General features: G+C 40.2%; 1 protein-coding gene across 3 annotated transcripts; it reads left to right on the top strand.

The window, feature by feature from the left end:
• The first annotated feature begins 5,319 nt into the window (after window positions 1-5,319).
• Window positions 5,320-16,770, top strand: LOC117398390 (zinc finger protein 22-like). Of its 3 annotated transcripts, none has more exons than XM_059015848.1 (2): window positions 5,320-5,472; window positions 15,666-16,770. In XM_059015848.1, exon 2 carries the CDS (start codon window positions 15,701-15,703, stop codon window positions 16,319-16,321), a length of 621 nt encoding a protein of 206 aa, XP_058871831.1. In that variant the 5' UTR covers window positions 5,320-5,472; window positions 15,666-15,700; the 3' UTR covers window positions 16,322-16,770. The 3 variants fall into 3 exon arrangements, with proteins under 3 accessions (XP_058871831.1, XP_058871833.1, XP_058871832.1); XM_059015850.1 differs by lacking the exon at window positions 5,320-5,472 and adding an exon at window positions 5,492-5,525; XM_059015849.1 differs by lacking the exon at window positions 5,320-5,472 and adding an exon at window positions 5,610-5,725.
• Window positions 16,771-16,986: the final 216 nt, after the last annotated feature.

Below are 16,986 nucleotides of genomic sequence, written 5' to 3'. Positions count from 1 at the left end.
CCGCAAGAGCTAATATGAGTTGACCGGTGTTGCCAGCCAACGACGCCTGTATCCTGGCCACATTCAATTGGGAGCTAATATCTGCCAACTGGGCCTCAACGCGCCTCAATGCCAGTAGCATGCCTGTATGGTTGATCGTCTTCATCCAGTCCTCTACCTCCTGTAGAGTTGCAGAGATATTTATTGGAGGGGTTGGGTGCAGGCTCAGGTGGCCCACAGTCACCACCCCACGTGGGTCAAAACACACGGTAGGGGCGTCGGGCTTACCTGGCCGCACCGCCCACTGGCATACTTGCCACTGAGGTTGTGACACACCATGTCCCATTCTGCATCTGGGCACCATGCTCATATCCCAGCTTTGGGTGTACAGTGACATCCATCACCTGTGCTGACAGGTTTGTGCTACCAGCATGGTCACATAATATGGCATCCCCGAATTCAATACATTCAGCTGACCTCAGATACAGCGTGGCATTAGCGGTAGTCCAGCCCACCCAGGTAATTTATGGAACAATAACCTGCGCTCCAATTACTACCCCGATACTATTTACTCTCATTCCGGTGCTGTGTTGGTTCTGACTGGCGGTGTATGGGACAACTAGAATAAAACATATATCATTATTACAACGTTCTGTCTGAATAACCATATTATCTCAGAATTGGCGACGTACAGGGTATCCCGTTCGTGCTAATTTCCGTATCACCTACCGTTTCCATGCTCCCCCTAACATTCTGTTGTGCAAATCTCTAATGGCTATTATAATATCTCTGGTTAGTGCTGCTTGCATTCTATAACATCGCGCCTCCCTTGTTTTCAAATCTTCAGATATGACGTGTAATATAACACGTAATATCAACAGTTTCCTGTCATCTGTTCCGCCATGGCCAGCTTTTAAATGGCATCTCCCATCTTCAAAAACTGCTCATGGTTCTCCCGTTGCTATTCAATACTATTTACAGAGTTCAAACCTGAATTTACAGCTCCGAACCACCCCACTATGTCATCAAAGAACTCCCTCTTCTGCCTACTACTGGCATTGTGCTGATAATTCTTTATCTTCTGTGTTATGGTTTTGTTCAATATTTTAACTAATGGGTTAAATTCCCCACATCTATCAGCATATTGTTTTACTACACTACTGATACTTACTCTAAATAATGTTTGGAGCCAGTTAATCCCAGTAAACAGAGGCTTCACCCTGCCCACTGGCACCAGTCCGCCTGGTGGAGAGGGGAGTAAGGGAGGACATCGAGTAGTGTGGAGCTGCAACTTCATGCCCCCTATGTACCCATGGGTTTCCCACATACAATTGCCTGCAATAATCACCCTTTTGTAATATTTACACATTTTCACCCACTGGTGTTCCCCAAATTACAGCCCCAGCGCCCCACAGTTAAGTTATACACATATTGTAGTAACTGGTCTGTTAATTTGTCCCAGTTTTCTTGATACTAATTGGTACATTGGACCCCATCAACACCATCCCCTGATCGATTACATATAGCATGGTATGTGACATTATCTACTCTCTCATTACAGGTGGGGCATTGCTCGTATTGGGCTGCCCTCATAGTGGTGTTTCCCCCCAGTAAGCAAACAGGCTGCCATGTTCCTTCTATGTCACCCTCGAAAGGTAGTGGCCTTTGCTGCTACCCATCTCCGTCACTCTGTCTAAGGAGCCACGTGCAATTACTCCATGGGACTTTAGCGAGTTCCTTCACGGGGAACGTCTGCTTCCAGATCCAAGGGTGTTGGAGCGGATCAGGTTATGGAATGACATGATACCTGCAACACAAATCATATTAATTATCACCTTCCTCTGCACCTGCAAAAGAAGATGAGACATTAGTTGCAGGGTATTGTGTTTCAGCACACTCGAAGCCTGAGGTATCTACTCGGGTGTAATGTTTGGTTTGTGACCAGTGAACCCATTTTACCCCGTGGGGGAGCTTTACTGCCACACTAGTATGTGTTGCCATCAGCACTACATAGGGGCCATGCCAGCGCGCTTGCATGCCCCCAGCCTTAGGCAACATCATTATCATTATTTCGTCTCCTGGCCCTGGTCTGGAGGTGTCATTTCCCTCCTTTTGTCGATTTTGTACATCACTGATTGATTGCTGGTGTCTGCGCTTGCGCATACAGTGCTTTCAGATGTTTAGACATTCTAATGACATAGTCCTGTAACTTGGAATTTGCCAACAAAGTCCGAATCCCGCCCAGTCCAAACGTCAGTAGGGAGTCTCATACGTCTCCCAGTCATGAGCTCATATGGTGTCAGTCCCGTCGCTCGAGAGGGGCTTGCCCGAAGACTACGCGGTGATCTGATTCAAGCATTCAAAATTCTAAAAGGTATTGACAATGTCGACCCAGGGGACTTTTTCGACCTGAAAAAAGAAACAAGGACCAGGGGTCATAAATGGAGATTAGATAAAGGGGCATTCAGAACAGAAAATAGGAGGCACTTTTTACACAGAGAATTGTGAGGGTCTGGAACCAACTCCCCAGTAATGTTGTTGAAGCTGACACCCTGGGATCCTTCAAGAAGCTGCTTGATGAGATTCTGGGGTCAATAAGCTACTAACAATGGCCTCCTCTCGTTTGTAACCTTTCTTATGTTTTTGTAAACTTTCTTATGTATGTACAAAATGTAGAAGACATATTGAAGCACCTTAATAAAGATCAGCAGAGAATGTTTGACCACATTGCCAAAACTTTGCAACAACAAACTGAAACAAACGTCCCCATCCTCTGCATGTTTGTGAGTGGCACTGGAGGCACAGGGAAGACTTTTCTCATTCAAACTGTCACAGCATGGGTGAGGCAAAGCCTGGGAAAAGAAGTGGCAAGCACAGCACCCACTGGAGTTGCAGCTTACAATATCAATGGGATGACCATTCACAGACTACTAATGCTTCCAGTGGAGCATGGAAAAACACTGGTGTATTGTAACCTCTCTGATGAGGTATTGCAATGCCTTCATACAGACATGCGAGATGTGACCCTCCTCATTATTGATGAGGTGTCCATGATTTCCAATGTCACCTTATTGTACATCCATCTTCGTCTGTGTGAGGTTTTCCAGACTGCTAACACAGGTGATGGCTGGTTTAGAAAAATAAACATCTTACTTCTGGGGGATTTGCTACAGCTTCCACCTGTGCATGAGAATCCACCTTATGTGCCAGTTACTCAAGAGAAAAATCACAAACTGACAGGCTCCATGGGATCTGTGGATCTGTGGAATTTGATAGATAGATAGATAGATAGATAGATAGATATTTATGAAATTGTCATTTTAATATACATCTCAATTACAATGCATGTATATTGATCTTACTTTGATTTCTAAATAAATAGGAAACAGAAACTCTGTGAACCTACCTCTCAGGAGTAAATCTCTGCAATGAAGATTCTGCTGAAAATTCACTGCCAGAGACATTATGACATCACTTTCCTTTATGATGTCACTTTCATGTCAGTGCTGCCATGGCGCTGTGCTTATAAACAGATAACTGCATTTAAAATGGCTGCTCCGGGCAAGGGGAGCAGCCAGTCTTCTTCAATACAATGAATAATTATTAATTTGAAATATCTGCAATGCAAGCTTGTCCTGTTGCTTTTGCTGGTCTTTCTCTACTCTGCATACCAGTGATGGCCTTCTACTCAGCGTGCAGATCTGCTGCTTCACTGCTTTCATTCAGTATTAGGTATGAACAAGTTTTTTTTTTTTTTGGCGATACCTTTTTAATAATGAAACAATAAAAAAATAGTAATTTTTTACAATCAAAACATGTAACTTAAGAAATCAGACATTTTGTTGTCTTTCAACCTTTTCAGTTCATTTGCATGGTTTCTTAAGTTAAAGTTTCTAAAACATTTTATAAAATACTGTACTTGGACTGTTTAATACAAACCTCTCACTCTCTGACATATATTATCTGATTTCATTATTCATTCAATATATTTAGTTTTGTAACCTGCTCTGTCACTCCACTGTGTAGTTATTCATATAACAGGAGGCTGTGTGGTCCAGTGGTTAAAGAAAAGGGCTTGTAATTAGGAGGTCCTCGGTTCAAATCCCTCCTCAGCAACTGACTCATTGTGTGACCCTGAGCAAGTCACTTCACCTCCTTGTGCTCCGCCTTTCGGGTGAGACGTAACTGTAAGTGACTCTGCAGCTGATGCATAGTTCACACACCCTAGTCTCTATTAGTCGCCTTGGATAAAGGCGTCTGCTAAATAAACAAATAATAATAAAAAGCATTTCATTCAAAGAGCTTTAGTTTTCTAACACCTCTCAGGTTTTTCTTGTGGAATGGGACACTTTTTAATCCCAATAAGACACCTCAGGACATATTTTCAAAGCTTTTACGCCAGTCTAATTAACACCTATTTTTTTTAAAGAGGTAAACCATCTGTTCATTTTACAAAACTAGAACCAAACAGCTGAGTAATACACTGTATTTCAAGTCCTCTTCAGCACTCTCAATGTGTTTAGTTTTTCATGATGTAACATTAACATATGATCTTTTGTCCTTTTTAAAATCAATAGAAGTTAAAGCCTGGAGGAAGCGCTTTGATAACGCGTCCCCTCGAGTCTCACAGAGCAGCGCACTCCTTGGCGTGTCTCATTGCTGGTGACTCTTCTGCTGCTGTGGACGCGGCTCTGTTGCCTGGTTTAGTTCGCAGCGCAGTCTGAGGAAGATTCTAAATCTGTGCCGCTGGACAGCAGGGAGGAATACTGTCCTGGATAAAGAATAGGAGACAAGAATACAGTTTAAGAGAAACTAAATAAAAGCATGGGGTAGAAATAGTAGAGGTTACTGCCTGGAAGTTTACTCGTAAAGAATGACCTTTCTGCGACCCTGTGCTGTATTTACCAAAGTTCACACACACTGAACCTCCAAGACTAGCGAAGAGAAAGCCATGAAACTGCGAGCATGCCTGCGCCATTTTGGATCTGTTTGTGACAACGGCGCTCAACTTGAATTGACGTAATATACTAATAGAAAACATTAACAGGGGTATACCGTTAGTGTTTGAACATCTCGTTCTGAAGAAGACTACGAAAAATAGCAATATCGGTGCACAAAAACACAGATTATATATCTGAGAAAAACTCGCTGCATCGGCGCCGCTGCCTTCAGTCACAGCGTTCTGTTTGATAATATAGGGCTATACCAATCATGGGGCCGAGGGGGGTTACCTGAATTCAAATTGTATTCGCTGGAAAAGCTATATGAGCTACAAACAGCTCATTTACAATTTTGAAATTGTAAATTATTAGTAATACTTAATTAAAATATCTCCGATATGACGATTACCTTTGTGGTCCATATTAGATGAATTGCCAAACAGCAGTGAACAGTTTGTATTTTGCGATTGGTATATTCCTCGTTCCGCAGCGGCTCCCCCCGTTCTGTGAAAGGCAGACGCGGTCAAACACAAAGGGTGAGAAGAGATAAGAGGTGAGCGAGGCTTTGTTGAGTTGTAAAATATGTTTTAAAACTACAGAAAAAAAGTATTACTTTGTAAGGGCCGGGTTGTTATTAGTAGAAGCGCATTGTTTTATGTGTGTGTTGTATTTGTGAAGCGGCGTGGCTGTGGCAGCGCGTTTGTTTTTATTCATCCCCCCCAGTTGCAGTCTGCGTGCCACGGGCACAGTGATGCCAAATTGGCGGGTTTCCAGCCAAATTTGGTTTGTTTGAAAGCATATAGCGGGTAAATATTGTCTTTGGCGGTCTGGCTATTTTTATCGTGCATGTATTTTTTTCTATTTTTTTGATTATGAGGTTATCACCAGCGCACAACTTCAATCACCACGCCGTGTATAAGCAGGGGTGAGAAGCGCTCCCGATGAAACGTGATTTCATTTATTTTACATGCATGTTTATTTTTAAATCCACTATAGCAATAAAGTATTTTGATTATCATGCAGTACATGTAATGCATATATTAAGTAGTGTGGAGTAGTGGTCAGGGCACTGGATTCTTGACCGGAGGGTTGTTGGTTCAATCCCAGGTGGGGGTCCCTGCTGCTGTACCTTTAGTTTTGAGCAAGGTACTTTGTCTCGATTGCTCCAGTAAAAACCCAACTGTATAAATGGGTAACTGTATGTCAAAGCAATGTGTAAAAAAATAATGTGATATCTTGTAACAATTGTAAGTCGCCCTGGATAAGGGCGTCTGCTAAGCAATCAATAATAATAATGAATACAGGTTCAATATAGATATATATATATATAGACTATATTACAACTTTAAAACAACATAAGAGATCATTTCCACTCAACTGTTTATAAAAAACAACACATTTTAACAATAAAAATAAATTGCATGATTAGTCACACAAAATAGTGCATTTATTAGTTTTATTTTAATATTTGTTTATAAAGGGTAGTAATGTAAAGTTATATTTCTAAATGTTGGAAACTGTACATTATATATATTTTTTGTGGCACAAATACTACAATAAAATTAATAAATGCATTATATTGTATATGTGACTAATCATGCATTTACCGTGCAGTTTATTTTTATGTGCAATTATATTTATGTTAATGTGTTATCCACTATAATTAAATGAGAAAAGATAATAATTCAAAAGACAGCCTGTTATTTAATTTAACTGTGTATAAGGCTGAGGCATTGTATCGTTTGACAACTATCGATAGTATAGCCTGTTCATGGTTTTTGTGTAAAAGGTTTAAGCAAAGGAAAGCTTTCTTCTTCTTATTTTGGAATCGGCCATTATTTTTTGCATTAAGCGCAGAGCTTCTCTGCTCCCCTCAGGTCTGACTCTCTGAATCTGCATGCGATTGAGCTCCCCTTCTCCTGTTACTTTAATTGTTTTATGAGGTGTTTTAAGAAAGAACACTTTTTTATTTGTCACCTAGATATGGGTCACTGAGAATGAAGGTCTGTAACAGTCCCAGAAACTGGGAATACATTTTTGGATAGCTGAAATCAAAAACATAGCAGACTGTTAGTAAGAGAGCTACAGCACCTAGTATGGTCTCAGCCTGACAGGACACGGTAATGCTGTCCCCACTAACACTGCCTCCTTCAGTCTCCTGTCTTCAGAGAATAGGACTGTGTGGTGCTGTTCCTCGCGTTGTTGCTGCTGCATGCTTTTCAACCTCATCGTCAGGGATGTTCTACAAACATGAGTAAGACAATGTCTGAGTAAAAACTTTTAAAATTGATCTATATATATTTTAGAGTACATCTATATGAAATTGTGAGTAATTGTAGTTTCACTTATTTCTTAGCAGACTATATATTATTATTATTTATTTCTTAGCAGACACCCTTATCCAGGGTCTCGGGCCATCTGGTCTTGGTCTGGGTCTGGGTCTTGGCACGTCGGGTCTTGGTCCTGATAGCAGGCAGCACGCAGATTGGTCTTATTCATAAACTTTCTCAAGATTATTTTATTTCCTTTTTTATCCTTCAAAATCCACTCACTTTTATACATTGACAGCTAATAAATACAATATAATGTAGCCATTATACTGCAGAGCAGCATTCAAATTACTAAATTTAAAGCATCAGACTTCGTGCTGCTACAGCGTCTCTCAGCCTCTCTCATGAAGCAAACTTTCCTCCTGCCACCAAATAGATGGGGTGGGGTGGGGTGGGGTGGTTGGGGGTAGGGGGGAAGCGCATTATGTTATAGCATGAATTCTGGGTTTTTATTTTTCATGCAGTAACACAACATGTATGAAAATACAATAATCGGTTACCGGCGCAGTGGTTTTTAAACAGGACAAATCTCTTTTAACAATAGAAACAAGTACGTACATTAACTTGCCCTCAAGGCCTTTTGTATTTCTTGTATGGGTAACAACCAGGACAAGCTCAAATGAGACTTTTTGTAACATATAAAATTATATAAAATATAATAAAATTAATTGAAAATGATCTTAAGATAAACGACTTACCTCAGACAGACTAGAGATGCTTTACCTCAGGAAAAAAATAGCCGTTGGCGACTTCGAACAGCTGAGCGCGAGCCAGAGAACTCCTGACCAGCCTCCATCCAAATGGGGCTTATCAAAGCCAGTGTTTCGCTGCTGTTTAACTAAATGTTATTTGACAGATCCATGTTTGTATGGCAATTTTGTTTACTTTGTTTAATTTAATAGTTTCATGTCTCGTTTGTTTAAGTAGATTAAACATATTCTACAGATCGATGAAACATACAGTTAATACTTAATTTTGTTGCAAATGTTTCTGCATGATGTGTGTGTGTCTTTCACTGTGAAGATGGCATCAATAAACACATGGCATTTAGCTTATAAATATGTCACACGTTCTTTGGTTTTACAGTGCGCACAGTATTAATAATGGTTGTAGAAATAGACATAGACAAGCTTACCATGAAACGTTTTCTTTTGACAATCCCCTGTTCACGATGTAAAAATCAGTGTTGTAGAACATGTACCAATGTCTCTGCTGGGAGCTGTCAACATCAAAACTATTTGCAGTTTTCCTATTTAAGAGTTCTTTAAATTCTCTTTTGAGCACCCAAGTCAAAAAGGGACTTGTGCTCTTTCCAAATCAAAAAAGCTAAAATCCCATTCTGATGGTACACATGATACAGGTATCGTAATTGCAATTGCTGCAAATTTTGTGAAAGAAGGAATGATGTTGGAATAGTTCTCAATAAAAACCCTGCAGGCCTCATCCATGGTCTTAAAAACATGATTTTTGAGCATGTGTTTTACTTGTCCAAATTCTTGGCTGAGAGTCAACAGGTAAGATGCTCAGATACAGATTATTGAGTTGCTCTAGTACCAAGGACATGGGCAGTGCTACATGGGATACTGAGACCTCTGTGGCTTTTTTTTAAAAAAAAATAGAAGATGCAGGGAGCAGTGGAACCATTTTTACACATTGCATTGCATAAAACTACTTTGCAATATAAACAAAATGATTGGGTAGGTATGCAAAGGAGATCGGTGGTCTTTACATCTGCGTTTTAGAAACGCGCTGCTGTTAACATCAAACAAAATCTGCATTTATTCATTTGAACTACCCCGGAGTAAAAATTAAGAAAAAACAACCAAGATCGTTCCAGAAGTTGTATCTTTGGTCAGAAGTATGAAGCATCCCGGCAACGGCAGTCCCCAGTGAGCAGGTATTCAGTAATGCTGGGCAGATTGAACGCAAGTGCCAGTCATCGCTTAAATTAAAACAAAATGTGGACACTATCATGTTCCTTAACACAATTAAAACATAAGCAATGGACAACACTCTTGTACTAAACTGCTGTGAACAGTGAGAACTTTTTTTTGAAATTAGTTTTATTCTCTTGATTGGTTGTTACTCTGACTATGGATTTAAACAACATTTTGCTTTGACCCCCAACTGGCACAAATCAACACGAGTAAGGTTAAAAAACAAAACAATAATGGAATATATTTAATTACTATTGTATATGCGTAAACTGATGTAATCAATGTAATATGTGTAATGGTTTTTAAAGCGTTACTTGCAATGTTGCACAGTAATCCACAGCTCCACATGTATTTTTTTTTACCCTTTCGTAACGTCGGCTTTTTTGGAGAACGATATCTCGATAGTGAAAATTTAGGCACCGCCCCAGCCTTAGTGTTTTATTAAAGTGTTATTCTTAAAACAATGTGATTTATGTCTAGCGTACATTAGCGAAATATTTTTTCACGTAAAATGTAGCTTTTAATAAAGATTCTGACAATTTTTTATGTATTTAAGTTTGCTATATTTTACAATTGCATGATAAGACGTTTAAAACAAAGACTGATCAGCCTCACACAGATATACAGGGTGTTCAATGTAGTTCACACACAGATATACAGGGTGTTCAATGTAGTTCACACACAGATATACAGGGTGTTCAATGTAGTTCACACAGATATACAGGGTGTTCAATGTAGTTCACACACAGATATACAGGGTGTTCAATGTAGTTCACACACAGATATACAGGGTGTTCAATGTAGTTCACACACAGATATACAGGGTGTTCAATGTAGTTCACACACAGATATACAGGGTGTTCAATGTAGTTCACACACAGATATGCAGGGTGTTCAATGTAGTTCACACAGATATACAGGGTGTTCAATGTAGTTCACACACAGATATACAGGGTGTTCAATGTAGTTCACACACAGATATACAGGGTGTTCAATGTAGTTCACACACAGATATACAGGGTGTTCAATGTAGTTCACACACAGATATACAGGGTGTTCAATGTAGTTCACACACAGATATACAGGGTGTTCAATGTAGTTCACACACAGATATACAGGGTGTTCAATGTAGTTCACACACAGATACACAGGGTGTTCAATGTAGTTCACACACAGATATACAGGGTGTTCAATGTAGTTCACACACAGATACACAGGGTGTTCAATGTAGTTCACACACAGATATACAGGGTGTTCAATGATTAAACTCCATTAATAGAAAATGCAGACTGGCGTGAACCCTCCCTTTAGTAATTTGCGCATGCGCAGTATAGGCGATATCTACTGTTTACAGGGTCTACCAGTTAGGGTTGGATATTAATGACATTTTCAGTCATCGATTATCGTCTGCAGATTATCACGATAATCATGATTATCGGCCAAATAAATAAAATATGTCATTTCTTTACAAATGCCTCTACACATTTTCAAAGACCAGCATCTTTAGTAAAAGTTATGAAACAATGGTTGGTTACAAAAAAGCTAAAGAATACAACCAAATATGTTTGTCTGGTAACTTTTCAAATGACAAAATATAGGCTACTCCATGAAAAAAAAAAGTGTTTTAAAAAAAATCCAGTTTATACAAATGTTATAAATTGTGATAAAAAAATATCAGCTGTTGACAGTTTGAGTGGATTACGTCATTTCCACTGAACAGCCTTTCAGACTGAGCTCTTGTGGCTGGCAAACACAGATACTGGCAAGTTAAAGTGGAAAGATGTGGAAATGACTGGGTATGCATCTTCCACCAGTTCAGTGTATTGGCCATGATATCACTTTCAGGTCAGCTGAGAACTGAGAATCTCACACTGAACTGTTTCTCACACAGACAGGTTTCTTGATTCTCACACTGAACTGTTTCTCTCACAGACAGGTTTCTTGAATCTCACACTGAACTGTTTCTCACACAGACAGGTCTCTTGACTCTCACACTGAACTGTTTCTCTCACAGACAGGTTTCTTGAATCTCACACTGAACTGTTTCTCACAGACAGGTCTCTTGATTCACACACTGAACTGTTTCTCACACAGACAGGTCTCTTGAATCTCACCCTGAACTGTTTCTCACACAGACAGGTTTCTTGAATCTCACACTGAACTGTTTCTCTCACAGACAGGTCTCTTGAATCTCACACTGAACTGTTTCTCTCACAGACAGGTCTCTTGATTCACACACTGAACTGTTTCTCACACAGACAGGTCTCTTGAATCTCACCCTGAACTGTTTCTCTCACAGACAGGTTTCTTGAATCTCACACTGAACTGTTTCTCTCACAGACAGGTCTCTTGAATCTCACCCTGAACTGTTTCTCTCACAGACAGGTTTCTTGAATCTCACACTGAACTGTTTCTCTCACAGACAGGTTTCTTGATTCTCACACTGAACTGTTTCTCTCACAGACAGGTCTCTTGAATCTCACCCTGAACTGTTTCTCTCACAGACAGGTTTCTTGAATCTCACACTGAACTGTTTCTCACAGACAGGTCTCTTGATTCACACACTGAACTGTTTCTCACACAGACAGGTCTCTTGAATCTCACCCTGAACTGTTTCTCACACAGACAGGTTTCTTGAATCTCACACTGAACTGTTTCTCTCACAGACAGGTCTCTTGAATCTCACACTGAACTGTTTCTCTCACAGACAGGTCTCTTGATTCACACACTGAACTGTTTCTCACACAGACAGGTCTCTTGAATCTCACCCTGAACTGTTTCTCTCACAGACAGGTTTCTTGAATCTCACACTGAACTGTTTCTCTCACAGACAGGTCTCTTGAATCTCACACTGAACTGTTTCTCTCACAGACAGGTTTCTTGAATCTCACACTGAACTGTTTCTCTCACAGACAGGTTTCTTGATTCTCACACTGAACTGTTTCTCTCACAGACAGGTTTCTTGAATCTCACCCTGAACTGTTTCTCTCACAGACAGGTTTCTTGAATCTCACCCTGAACTGTTTCTCTCACAGACAGGTCTCTTGATTCACACACTGAACTGTTTCTCACACAGACAGGTCTCTTGAATCTCACCCTGAACTGTTTCTCTCACAGACAGGTTTCTTGAATCTCACACTGAACTGTTTCTCTCACAGACAGGTTTCTTGATTCTCACACTGAACTGTTTCTCACACAGACAGGTTTCTTGAATCTCACACTGAACTGTTTCTCACACAGACAGGTTTCTTGAATCTCACACTGAACTGTTTCTCTCACAGACAGGTTTCTTGAATCTCACACTGAACTGTTTCTCACACAGACAGGTTTCTTGAATCTCACACTGAACTGTTTCTCTCACAGACAGATCTCTTGAATCTCACACTGAACTGTTTCTCACAGACAGGTTTCTTGAATCTCACACTGAACTGTTTCTCACACAGACAGATCTCTTGAATCTCACACTGAACTGTTTCTCACACAGACAGGTTTCTTGAATCTCACACTGAACTGTTTCTCACAGACAGGTTTCTTGAATCTCACACTGAACTGTTTCTCACACAGACAGGTTTCTTGAATCTCACACTGAACTGTTTCTCACACAGACAGGTTTCTTGAATCTCACACTGAACTGTTTCTCACACAGACAGGTTTCTTGAATCTCACACTGAACTGTTTCTCTCACAGACAGGTTTCTTGAATCTCACACTGAACTGTTTCTCTCACAGACAGGTTTCTTGAATCTCACACTGAACTGTTTCTCTCACAGACAGGTCTCTTGATTCTCACACTGAACTGTTTCTCACAGACAGGTTTCTTGATTCTCACACTGAACTGTTTCTCACAGACAGGTTACTTGATTCACACACTGAATTTTTCCTAATATAGAGGCTGTGTGGTCCAATGATTAAAGAAATGGGCTTGTAACCAGTAAAAAAAAACAAAAAAAATCTGAAAGATCATAATTGGATTGGTTAATACTTGGTGGAAGCACCTTTGGCAGCAATTACAGCTGTGAGTCTGTTGGGATAGGTCTCTACCAACTTTGCACACCAAGATTTGGCAATATTTGACCATTCTTCTTTACAAAACGGTTCAAGCTCTGTCAAGTTCCTTGGGGAGCATTGATGGACAGCAATCTTCAAGTCATGCCACAAATTTTCGATTCGATTTAGGTCAGGGCTCTGACTGGGCCACTCAAGGACATTTACCTTTTTGTTCCTTAGCCACTCCAGTATAGCTTTGGCTGTGTGCTTTGGGTTGTTGTCATGCTGAAAGGTGAACTTCCGTTCCAGTTTCAGCTTTCTTGCAGAGGACAGTAGGTTTTTCTTAAGGACTTCTCTGCACTTTGCTCCATTCATTTTCCCTTCTATCCTGACAAGTGCCCCAGTCCCTGCCGATGAGAAACATCCTCATAACACGATGCTGCCTCCACCATGCTTCACAGTAGGGATGGTGTTCTTTGGGTGATGCGCTGCGTTGGGTTTGCGCCAAACATAACGCTTTGCATTTTGGCCAAAAAGTTCAGTTTTAGTTTTGTCACACCACAAAACTTTTTGCCACATGGCTACAAAATCTCCTGAGTGTTTTTTTGCATACTTCAAACAGGATTCAAGGTGGGTTTTCTTGAGGAATGTCTTCCTTCTTGCCACCCTACCATACAGGCCAGATTTGTGGAGTGCTTGGGATATTGTTGTCACATGCACACTTTGACCAGTCTTAAAAGCCTGAAGCTTTTTTCATAAGCTCTTGCAAAGTTGCCATTGGCCTCTTGGTAGCCTCTCTGATCAGTCTCCTTCTCATCCAGTTTGGAGGGACTGCCTGATCTAGGCATGGTTGTGCCATATACCTTCCACTTCTGCTCCAAGGGATATTCAAGGTCTTTGATATTTTTTTATACTGTATCCCCTGATGCGTACCTTTCAACAACCTTGTCCCGGAGTTCTTTTGAAAGCACCTTGGTGCTCATGGTTGAGTCTTTGCTTTGAAATGCACTACCCAGCAGAGGGAACCTACAGCAACTGCTGAATTTATCCTGAAATGTGACTCACTACAGTTTAACACCGGTGGAGGCCACTTAACTTGGTGTGTGATTTTGAAGGCGATTGGTTACACCTGAGCTAATTTAGGATTGCTTTTACAAGGGGGGTGGACACTTATCCAACCAAGCTATTTCAGTTTTTATTTTTAATTAATTTTCTACAAATTTCTACAATATTTGTTTCACTTGGAAGTTGTGGGGTAGGATGTCTAGATCAATGAAAAAAAAAACTATTTTATGCATTTTAATTCCAGGCTATAAGGCAACAAAAGGTGAACATTTTGAAAGGGGGTGTAGACTTTCTATGGGCACTGTATGTATGTATGTATGTATGTGTGTAATAAATTAGTAAATATAATAAATTAGTAAATATGGACTGGATGAGGGCTATAGTGGAAAATTATTGACAGGGGCTATAATGCCCGAAGCGGAGCACATTGCATCTTGGAGGAAACGGCAGTCTTCCCTCTGGTCAGAAATTTTCCTCTATGAGCTGACTCTGCAGTACATAAGTGACTAAATATGACTTTATATATTGTAAAGCCTAAATATTTGCATACTTTTATTATGTGTTTTTCACATATGAAAAAGGTAAACATTTTTGGCAGTATTTTGTTTAAATATAGTTTTTTTTTCTTTTGAAGTACGTTTTGTAATTCCTTTTCTGTGAAGTCAGAATCACTGTTCATTAGTTTTTGTATTCAGCCATTTTCTCTTGATGTTACGAAAGGAGGTGGAGGGTGTTTCTTTGAAAAGGGGCAGGACTGGCAATGATGTGAACCAATCACATGTCAGAAGGAAACTATTGCCTGGTGGTGTAAGGATGTTTGCCTAATAGTTTGATCTGTTGTTGCTCCGCTGGTGAGGCTTTAACCAATCACAGGCCAGAATTCCAATCACTTGCTAACAGCTTCAATTAATTGAAGAAACAAAATCCTGTATTTTCACTGTGGAAATCTGTTAACTTGTCTGTGCAGTCAATCAATCAAGTTCACGGCACCTTTGATTTATAGTGTGTTGTATTGTGTTTTATGCTTAGTGTTTTTACAGTCTTGTACCGTCCTCTGCATGCTGCCATTGCTGGTAGCGTCACATGACATTATTGTTTACTTTTTGTTTGTGTTTATTGATTAAATCCTGTGCGTCTGTGTCAGCGTAACAACGTCAATCTCCCTACCTCAGTCTCTTATGTGTTCTCCTTGGTCTCCTGAGGCAAGTATACCAGGACTCTACCACAAGCACGCACTACAGTTCAGGGGCTATGTGCACCCGTACGGGGCCAAAGTCAGCCAAGCTCTGTGCTCAAGTGTAAGCGGGGGCTCAGATGATAAGAATCTTTGAATCTGATCGAACCTAAGCCAGTTCGGGTCCAAGTTGTAAGTGTAAACACACCAAAAGAAAGCAGATCGTAATACTTTATTTCATTTTCTGTTTTCAGGACTGCCTGGTCTTCGTGAAAGCCAAAGAACAAATATGGAGTCTGTTTACATTAAACAGGAGGAGGTTCTGGAATTGGTACCTAACTGCATTAAACAGGAGATGCCTGGACTGGAGCCTGTCCACATTAAAGAAGAGACTGAACCGGAGCCTGTCCACATTAAAGAAGAGGAGACTGAACTGGTGGAGCCTGTCCACATTAAAGAAGAGGAGACTGAACTGGAGACTGTCCACATTGAAGAAGAAGAGACTGCACTGAAGTCTGTCCACATTGAAGAGGAGTCTATTGACTTGTTTAAGGATTCAAAAAACATATCCCGGCCAAAGTCATCACATCAATGTACTGAGTGTGGGAAGAGCTTCAGTCGGCCAGGAAGCCTAAAAACACACCAGCGAATTCACACTGGAGAGAAGCCGTATCACTGTACTGAGTGTGGGGAGAGCTTCAGTCGGTTAGAAAACCTAAAAAGACACCAACGAATTCACACTGGAGAGAAGCAGTATCACTGTACTGACTGCGGGGAGAGCTTCAGTCGGTTAGAACACCTAAAAAGACACCAGCGAATTCACACTGGAGAGAAGCCATATCACTGTACAAATTGTGGCAAGACATTTGCTTTCTCCTGTCGAGTGAAAAAGCATAAATGCCAGTTTTGAAAGTGCAGACGAAGCTGATAGAAATCAATATTCCACAGTGTTACAATGGTCCTTGTTTTCGGTCCTTCCAGTCCAGGTCTCAACCAGGTGGTAAATGAATGAATCAACCGTTTTATAAGTCATTCAGGACCTCATTGGAAGTGAGGATCAATGCTCTATACCAGTCAATACTGAGTGTGATGGTCCAGTGATCTTTTTCTTTTAAAGGAAACCTGTTTCTGTACCAACCTATGTAATCATGCTTTAGTGTACATATGAGAATGAGTGTGTGCCAAAGCAGCTGTCAGTCTGTTTTTAACCACTTTAACTCCAAATGTAAAAATGAAACCCCTTCCCAGGTACCAGATTTTGAAAATAATAATAATAATGTTTTCAAACCTGTAATTGCTATAAAATGTTAACATATGATGAATAAAACACAAATAAATGACCTAAACTGTGTTTTTTGTTAACCCTTTATGTTGCTGTGTACTACATACCCATATTCAATACAGAGATAAAAATGTTTTTTTTTTAACAATATAAACAAAAACGCTGCTAATAACAATAATAATAATCAGTAATCAGTAAACAGTAATTATCAAATAAAAATCAAACAACATCAAAACGTGTGCCATTAGCGACTTGCTCTGTGCCATTTATTGAAATGTTCAATACAACAGATC

This window comes from Acipenser ruthenus, chromosome 51, assembly GCF_902713425.1.
Source record: "Acipenser ruthenus chromosome 51, fAciRut3.2 maternal haplotype, whole genome shotgun sequence".
In the NCBI taxonomy this organism is placed as follows: Eukaryota; Metazoa; Chordata; class Actinopteri; order Acipenseriformes; family Acipenseridae; genus Acipenser; species Acipenser ruthenus.
This window is presented reverse-complemented; position numbering and strand designations above follow the sequence as displayed.